The sequence below is a fragment of the Equus asinus genome, chromosome 26 (genome assembly GCF_041296235.1).
Source record: "Equus asinus isolate D_3611 breed Donkey chromosome 26, EquAss-T2T_v2, whole genome shotgun sequence".
NCBI classification, from domain to species: Eukaryota; Metazoa; Chordata; class Mammalia; order Perissodactyla; family Equidae; genus Equus; species Equus asinus.
The window spans coordinates 24603541-24612515 of NC_091815.1; the positions used below are offsets into that span (position 1 = coordinate 24603541).

The 8975-nt window shown below is 58.4% G+C and overlaps 1 protein-coding gene across 1 annotated transcript; it reads left to right on the forward strand.

The window, feature by feature from the left end:
* The first annotated feature begins 103 nt into the window (after positions 1-103).
* Positions 104-7315, forward strand: TIMM50 (translocase of inner mitochondrial membrane 50). The gene is made up of 11 exons (XM_014860199.3): positions 104-506; positions 1393-1549; positions 2065-2096; positions 2313-2334; positions 3785-3843; positions 3932-4051; positions 4476-4580; positions 4671-4769; positions 5710-5866; positions 6190-6296; positions 7111-7315. Exons 1-11 carry the CDS (start codon positions 399-401, stop codon positions 7210-7212), a joined length of 1068 nt encoding a protein of 355 aa, XP_014715685.2. The 5' UTR covers positions 104-398; the 3' UTR covers positions 7213-7315.
* Positions 7316-8975: the final 1660 nt, after the last annotated feature.

Sequence of the window (8975 nt, forward strand, 5' to 3'; positions counted from 1 at the left end):
CCCTGGCTCCCCGGGCCCTTCCCAAGGGACTCCCGGGAGAAGACAGACGGCCCCGCGCCAGGAGCCCGCCTCTCGAGCCGCCTGACTCGCAGCTTCTCCTCTCGAGGACAAATCAGGCAGCCACCGGGCGCCTAGCGCACGGCCGCAGCTCCCCGCGGAGCACGGGAGCCCGGCAGCCCGGCTGCGTCCCGTTACGCTGGCGCTGGTCACCCGACGGGCGCAGAGGGCGTGGCGCCGGCTGACTCCTTGCACGCGCCCGCGGCGGGCCGCCCGAAGCCCTTTGTCTCTCTCGGGCTCCCGTCCCCCCACCCCTCCCCTGCGCCCCCATTGGCTGCTGCCCCGGCCCGGGGCGGGAGTGCAGGGAGCGAGTGGGCGGGGCCGCGTGGCGTCAGCGCAAGATGGCGGCCTCGGCGGCGCTGCTCCTGCGCTTGCGAAGCGGGCTCCGGCTCGGCGCGCGGGGACTGTGCGCGAGGCTGGCGACGCCGCCTCCCCGGGCCTCGGACCAGGTGAGCAGGACGGGGGTGGCCCTCGGGTGCAGGCTCCCTTCCCTGGAGCTCCGGGTGGACCGTCCCCGCCCGGGGGTTCTGGGACGCAGCGCCTCAGGGTGCTGAATGGAACGCCGCCCGCGTTGGGCGCGCTTCCCTGCCTCCTGGGGTGGGCAACGCTTCCTCCCCTCGGCTAGATGCTGGGGGCTCAAGCGCATCCTCTGGACCCCACTTCCTCTGAACCCCACGTGGGCGCCTGGGGAGGGGGGGTCACCTGTTCCCATCTCAGTGGCCGCTCAGGTAATACTTGAGTGCGAGGGCCTCGGGACGCTGGCCTTGGGGGTGTTTCCCCGAGTTGGTGGTGGTGGTGGCGAGGTGGATGTTCGGGCTTCTCATTCGACCTGCCTCCATGTTGACAGAGACCCAGCCATTCTGACCTGCAGTCCATCACTTCCGTGCCCTACTTCCACAAGCCCCTGCTGCCATCCCTTCTCTTTGCCTTGCTACCGTGAGCCCCAGGCATCCGGAGGCTTTAAACCCCCGTCCCATAGCCTTGTGTGTTCCGTTGCCTTGCTGCAAGCATCCCAATGTCCAGCCAAGCTCCCGGATTTCATCTCCTTCGTCTGCTTTTCTGGGCTCCAGGCCCTCCAGTCCTTTGCCTCCAAGATCCTGGGCACCCGGCCTGTCAACTCCTGAACTCCTGGGATCCTGGCGCCGGAGAGTCTAGTTCTTGACCATTCTCAGAGACCCAGTCTCTTGGCCGCCCCTCCAGGGACACATCAGCGGGAGGCCATGTGGGTGACTGCTTCCCTGCTCTTGACCTTGATTCTTCTCTGACCAGGGTGCCCGAAGCACTCTGACCTTCTCTCTCTTCTCTCTTGGCCAACCTACCCTCTCTCGATTGCAGGCAGCAGAAATCGGGAGCCGAGCTGGCACAAAGGCCCAGGCCCAGGGGCCACAGCAGCAGCGGGGCACGGAGGGTCCCAGCTACGCCAAGAAAGTTGCCCTCTGGCTTGCTGGGCTTCTCGGTGCCGGTGGAACCGTGAGCGTCGTCTATATCTTTGGTGAGGGACATATCCCTGCCCCCCCAGTTTTGTTCTGTTGGCCCTGTTTTCTACTGCAGAACCTATTCCTCTTTCCTCTAAGGGCTCCCCTGTGTTCATTCCCTGGCTCCTCCCTCAATAGGGCAGCCAACTAGAACGTCTACCTTGGAAATGGGGGAAGTCTCCCTTTTACTCACTTTGTTCAAGGTCCTGCTCTTTCTAGTTGGTTCCTGTACTAGGCTACAGGGTGTGAGTGGGAAGAGAGGAAGATGGGGAAAGACAGGCCTGGACTGGCTTCCTAAGCTACTCTGCCCTCAGCACCCAAAACTCCAGCCCTCCCCAAGTCCCTCTATCCCTCAGAAACCCAGGAGACCCAGGGGTCCTGGCTACCAGCCCCCTCCTCTCTTGATCTCAGTAGACCATGCCTCTAGCCCTCTTGCCACAGACCCAGGAGTGCAGCGCCCTGCCCTCTTCCTCCCTCAGGACCCAGGAGACCAGGCCCCCAGGCCTCTCATTCATCCCTGTCTCCCTTGCAGGAAACAACTCTGTGGATGAAACTGGTGCCAAGGTGAGGGGGACAGAGACCCAGAGGCCTTGCCGGGGGTCTCCTCCTGTGGGTGCCCTCCCCTGAGGTCTGTGCAGGCTCATTTCTGGTCTGGGGTGAGCCTCTTCCTCCCAGGGACCTTTGCCTACTCCTCCCAGGGCCCTGGAGATTTCTTTTCTGGGTGTGATGGGATTGTGCCTCTGCCATCCCAAACCCTCCATTTTTCTCTCTGCCTCCCAGATTCCCGATGAATTCGACAATGGTGAGTAAACAGACACAGATTTTGGGGTCCCCTGACCCTCCCTGCTCTGCCATTTGTAGGGGTGTTTCCCTCCCCATCTGATGCCCTTGGCTTCTCCTTCCATTAGGGGGTGGGGGATCCAGCAGCTGGGTGGCTTTGGGGGGAGGGGCATCACAGAGCCCCAGCCCCCTTCCCTGGCCCCTCAGCCCAGGAGCAGATGGTCAGGGATGGGTGGGGGAGGGGAATCCGGGGTGGGAGTGCTTGGGGAGACCCGGCTCTCTGTTGCCAGACACATGGCTTCCTGTGCCTTAGATCTGAGCATCTGCAGTCCCTCACCCCCTCTTTATGACAGCCTCCTTTCTTCCCCCGGCTCCTCATTTCCAAAACAATGCCTCCGTCCTCCCTCCCCCTTTTGGTTAACCAGCTTTGGGGGAGTTTCTGACAAATTGGATAGTAGAGAGTAGTTGTCAATTCTGTCACACCTGGTCCTTTCCAGGAGAAAAACAAAATTGGTAAGTCCAGAAAGCCACCTGTTTGTGCTGGGGGAGTTTGCAAACCAGCATGTTAGTACATTGATTGTTTTAAACTAGGCAGGTGGAAAAGTATGCTGTTTTAACTGGGCAGGTGTAGAATCATACTGGTTTAAACAAATCAGCGTACTGATTTAAACTGGGCAGGTAAACTTGCAGGTTGAAAACGTGTGTGTTTCTTAGCTTCAGTGGTTCTGACGTTTTGCTTTGGAAAAGGCAGGCCCCGTAAATAGTTGTTTAACTGGACTAGAAAAACTGTGGGCAGTCGTGTAAGATGCCTGTTTTAAACTGGATTCAGTATATTCGCTTAAACCAGGATTTTTCAACTTTGGCTCTATTGATTCTTTGGATCAGATAGTTGTTTGTTGTGGGGGAGTGTCCTGTGTGTTGTAAGATATTTAGCGGCACCCTGGTCCTCTACCCACTAGATGCCAGTGTTGTGACATCAATACTGGAGTCAGAAATGTCTCCAGACACTGCTCAATTTCCCGGAAGAGGGGGACAAAATTGCTCCTCGTTGCGAACCACTGGTTTGAAGTATCCAGCTGTGTGTATATGTTCACTGTGATTTAACTAGACTCAGCGTCCTGGCTTAAAGCGGGCAGATCTAGAAGCCTAGGTTCAAAACGGACTAAATATACTGGCGTCATGTCCGCAGGTCTCTCCGTGTGTGGGTTTTAAGTGGGCAGGCGTGTGAATGTTCTGTTTTATACCTGGGGTGGTGTGTGGGTATAAAGATTCAGGTTAAAACTGGGCAGGTGAATAAAAACATCTGTTCCTACCTGGCGGCTATGTCATTGCCTTCTACCTTTGGGCTTAGAAATGAGCTGGTTCAAACCAGGTGGGAGTGTAGACCGGTTTCTGATAGATAAACTCCGGTTTGTCCGGGAGGTTGAGCAGTGGCTTATCTTAGAATCTCTTTTTGCCCTGGCGTTCTCTAGATCCAATCCTGGTACAGCAGTTGCGCCGGACATACAAATATTTCAAAGATTACAGACAGGTGAGCAGGAGCCCTGGGCCCAGGCCCCATCCCCCCGTCCCCAGTTCCCTGTCTCCCCGAGTGCCCCCATTTTGTCCTCCGTCCGCAGATGATCATCGAGCCCACCAGCCCCTGCCTTCTCCCAGACCCGCTGCGGGAGCCCTACTACCAGCCGCCCTACACCCTGGTCTTGGAGCTCACTGGCGTCCTCCTGCACCCTGAGTGGTCGGTGTGTCCTGGGGAAGGCAGCGGGTTGGGGACATAGGGTAGAGCAGGGTGGCCGGATTGTGATGATGTGGTTAAGAACGTAGACTCGGGAGCCAGGCTGGGGTTCAGAGCAGCTCTGCTGTGTGATTCTGGGGAGGAGGTATGCCCTCTCTGGCCCGCTTGCCTCAGTGGTGCTACCCCTGCCCCGTAGGCTGTTGTAAGTGCCCCAAGTAAGGGCTGCAGAGGAGTCGGCTGGTGTTCTGGGCCCCACACCCTTCAGACTCTCAGACCCTCAGTCACAGCCATGTACTCCTGACCCCCCCCGAGGGCCACAAAGACAGGGGGAGAGCACTCTGGTTCTGGGAGTCTCCAGGCTGGGTCTTTGTCGTCCTGGGAGCCTTGGGGGCCTTGGGTCTTGGTGTTTCACTGCTTTCACTGCTCCCCAGCTGGCCACGGGCTGGAGGTTTAAGAAGCGTCCGGGCATTGAGACCTTATTCCAGCAGCTGGCCCCTTTGTATGAAATCGTCATCTTCACGTCGGAGACTGGCATGGTGAGGCCCCCGGCAGAGGAGGGGGGTCGATGTGGCGGGGGATCTGCAGGGCCGGGGCTCAGCCTGACTGTGTTCTCCCATCCCACCCAGACTGCGTTTCCACTCATCGACAGCGTGGACCCCCACGGCTTCATCTCCTACCGCCTGTTCCGGGACGCCACAAGATACATGGATGGGCACCATGTTAAGGTGCCATGTGGGGATCATGGGTGGGCCTCTGGGATTTGGGGGAGCTGGCACTTCCTGAGGGAAAGAGGACTCAGTTCTGACCCCAGCCTCAACCCTACATCTGGTTCTGGTCCAGGTCTGATTCTAGCAGGATGGCAGCCCGCCCTCAGTCTGGGCTGGGCCTCTAGGCCCTTCTCCCTTCCCCAGAGTCTGGGAGTGGGTGTGGGGGGAAATGAGGTCTCCCCAAGGAAGACAGTTGGGGGTTAGGGGTAGGGACGTGAAAGCTGGCAGCTGTTTTTTGTCTCTGTGACTGGAACTGAGTGTCTCTGGGATTGTGTAATTGTAGTAGCTTATATGAGACTCTGATTAGGGTTGGTTTGATCTGGGGTCTGTTGCTGTCACCAGCAATGTATCCAGGGGTCCAGGAGTCTGTGAATGGGTCTCTGTTGGTCTGGTTCCAAGCATCTGTGTGTCTAAGTGGCTATTGGGTTTCTGACCATGTCTTGGTGGGCCTGGGGGTCTACGTAGTTCTTCAGGGTGCAGAAGGACGTGGGCCGTGATTGAGGTCTTGGAGGGTCTGTGTGTGGGTACCTGTCTGAGTGGCTCCCGTGTGTTGCGGTAGATCTGTCTGCACCTCTTTGTCTGGATGAGAGGTTTGCAGACCTGCAACAATCACCTGGGGCAGTGGTTAACCACATGAGCACCCGGCGCCCTTTTCAGGGAACCTGCACATCAGCCTGTCTGCGTGCCAGGGCTGTGACTAGCCCCCAGCTCCCTGGGGGGTTTGGTGCTGTCATCCCAGCCTGCTCTTGGGGAGGCCCCGTTGTGGTGATCCCAGTGTGCAGTGCTGTGTGTGCGTGTATCTGTGTGTGTCTTTATCTGTCTCCCTCTCTCTCTCTGGGGGTTCCTGGTGGGGAGGGAAGGGGCACAGGCCTTAATCTGACCTATGGCCCACTTGCAGGACATTTCCTGTCTGAATCGGGACCCGGCCCGTGTGGTAGTCGTGGACTGCAAGAAGGAAGCCTTCCGCCTGCAGCCCTACAATGGTGTCGCCCTGCGGCCCTGGGACGGGAACTCCGATGACCGTGTCTTGTTGGACCTGTCTGCCTTCCTCAAGAGTGAGGCTGACCCCTGACCTTCTGGCTTCTGACCCCAGAGCCCTTGACCCTCAAGAGGGACGACAGACACTTGATTCTAGCTTGTTTTTCCTGTAAAATGGGGTACTCGAGGTGCAGGCGATCCACAAGCATCTTGCAGTCTTCAGAAGCTTCTTAGAATATTTGGGGTGCCCCTCTGGAGTACTTAGGGGGTGCTCAGGAATGTTCAGGGGTGCCCTTTTAGAGTGTTGAGAAGCGTTCCAGGCAGTTTCGACCTTTACCCTCATGGGCCCTGGCCTGCTCTGGCCTCCACCCTGGCTGACCCTCGCCTGCTGTGCCCGCAGCCATTGCCCTGAACAGCGTGGAGGATGTGCGGACGGTGCTGGAGCACTACGCGCTGGAGGACGACCCGCTGGAGGCTTTCAAACAGCGGCAAAGCCGGCTGGAACAGGTGGGCGCTCCGATCCCCAGCCTGGTGGGGACACCACGTCAGTTCCCGGGCTCCTGAAGGAGGAGCCCTGGAGCAGCCTGTCTCCGCCCTGATACCTTCTCTTCCGTACCGCCTGCCCCGCGGGGCTCTTGTGTGACTTGGTCTCCAGCCTGCTCTGAGAAGAGGAGGCAGGAAACGCCGAGCATTTGAGATAGGTCTGGGAGAGGGGTCTCCTTGAGGGGCTTGCGTAGGTCTGGAAGGAGGGATCCCTGGACACTTGGCCCAAGGGTCTGGGCAAGGAGTTCTGGGGCTTCGTGTGATCTTGGTCGTTTGGAAGTAGGGCTAAGAATATGGATTGAGTCTGGGAAAGAGGTTCCCAGGGGTCTATGCTGAGGTTGACCAGACTCTGGGTTGGGTCCCTGGGAGTAGACTCTGAGCTCCTGGGTGCCCGAAGGAGTCCCTGGAGATCTGTGATACCCCAGCGTCTAGACAAGGGGTCATAGAGCTCAGGGCTGGGCACTGGGGGCCCCAGGGAGCAGGACAGTGCAGTCTGGTGAAGGGTCTGGGGTAGGTTCCCAGGGTTCAGGGGAGGGACCCTGGGATCTGGGGAAGGGAATCGTGAGATTACCTGGGACTTGAGTCTGGGCTCCTGCGCCTCAGAGCTGGCTCTTGCCTGTGTCTGGCTGGTGTCCTGGGGGTTTGGGGAAAGGAGTCTGGGCTGGGCAGAGGTTTGAGAACGGTGGTCCCTGGGCTGAGGGCTGGGGACCTGGGAGTGTGGCAGGAGGCTCTGTCCGCCCCGGCTGACCCTCCCTCCTCTGTCTGTCCCCGGCCCCAGGAGGAGCAGCAGCGCCTGGCTGAGCTCTCCAAATCCAGCAAGCAGAACCTCTTCTTCGGCTCTCTCACCAGCCGCCTGTGGCCTCGATCCAAACAGCCCTGAGCTCTGGGCCTTCTCAAACTCAATACTGGGGCCCAGGCCCCAGTGCTCCCAGACCACGGCTTGGGCGGCCACGTGTCCAATAAAGTCCATCCCCGACGCCACACTCCTGTGTCCGGAGAGTCTCCAGATGGGGGCATCGGGGTGAGGTCCGGGACTCGGGTCATCGCACACAGTGGCTCACTGGCTGCCGAGCCCAGAGCAGCTGCCTCAGTGGATCAGGGCTGGTTTGGAATCCTGGCCCAGGAATCCGAAAGCCTGGGTCCTGCTCTGGCGTGTCTTCCCATGTGCTGTGCCGTCTGCAGGAAACACGTCTCCCTCTTTGGCCCCAGATTCCCCAGCTGTGGAAAAGAGAAGAGAGGATGGCACCAGGGGTTTTGAAGCCAGGTAGCGGCCAGGCTGCTCTGGAAGTCGGAGTGTGGGCTCGGGGTGGGGGCGCACGGAGGTGGCCCCTCAGGAGGGCAGCTGCTGCCCGCTCTGCCTGCTGCAGCCCTGGGGGAAGGGGGCTGGAGATGCTGCATCTTCTGATTTTCCAGTAGAAGCCAGAAATTGAGATTTTTAGATTAATCTCCAATTTTTAAATGTTGGCTTTTAACTAACACAGGCAGACCGTGTAGCAGCACTTGGCAACGGAACTTTCTGCGATGTTCACCGAGTTCTCTGTCTGCGCCGTCCAGTCCAGCAGCCAGTACGGGGGGTTGTTGACTGCATGAAGCGTGGCTAGGGCTAACTGCGCGGTGGGAGGAATTCCCATTTTAATCCGGTTGAGTTTAAATAGCCGCGTGTGGCTGCTGCCTCCTGCATTGGACGGCACGGTTGTGGGTTGTTTAAGAGTGGGAGATCCAGACTGCCCCGAATTCAAATCCAAGCTCTACCGCTTGCTGGCGTGTGTGACCTTGAGCAAGTTCCGTCACCTCTCTGCCTCAGTTTCCACATCTATAAAATAGTCATAATAGTACCCACTCCACAGGCTGGGTTGACGGCTGAGCGAGGCACTCCCTGTAGGTGCTCAGATGGCAGCTATGTGAAGCTAGTCAGGGCACCTTCCTGCTTCAGTTTCCTTCTCTCTGAAGTGGGGGCATGATGGTGCCCACTCTTAGTGGAGTGGTGCTGAGGGGTAGAGGGACAGTTCATGCTCAGGCTGTGCGGATATTCCCTGGGGCTCACCAGGCCACACCGGGCATTCTCGCTTTGCCATATTCTGTGCCAGCTGGGCAGCGCCCCCACCCCGGCTGTCCCAGCCTCTCCTGCTCCCGCCAGCTTTAGTGCTAACACCAGTTAAAGATTTTCGGAAGACCTTCCGTGGTGTTTGTGATAAAATGTATTTAAAACTCTGTGGGCCAAATGGAACCTCTGAACTCGAGAATTTTTAAAAGGCTCACAGACATGTGCAACGAAGAATTAAAATTTGCGCACGACCCACCCCCCGACCCCAAGATGGACTGGCTCTAACCCAGGGGAGGGTTGGCCGATGTCCCCAGCACTCCGTAGCTTGAGGACGGCCCAGGATTGAAGGAGGGGCCTGCCTTTTCTTTGCATGTGGCTTTAAGGATTGGAGCTGTCTTAAGGGAACGCAGAGGTGGAGACAGGCTTGTGTGTCTGGGGACTGTGATCCTGGGGAAAGTGAGTTGTGGACAGACAGAGAGCCACTGCAGCGGGTGACACACTGAGCCCCATGGAACCTTCTGAGGAGCCTTTTGAAATGTGACTCAGACCTGTCCACCCACAGGGCAGGAAAGCAGGAAGTGCGTTTGTCCTGTGCCTCC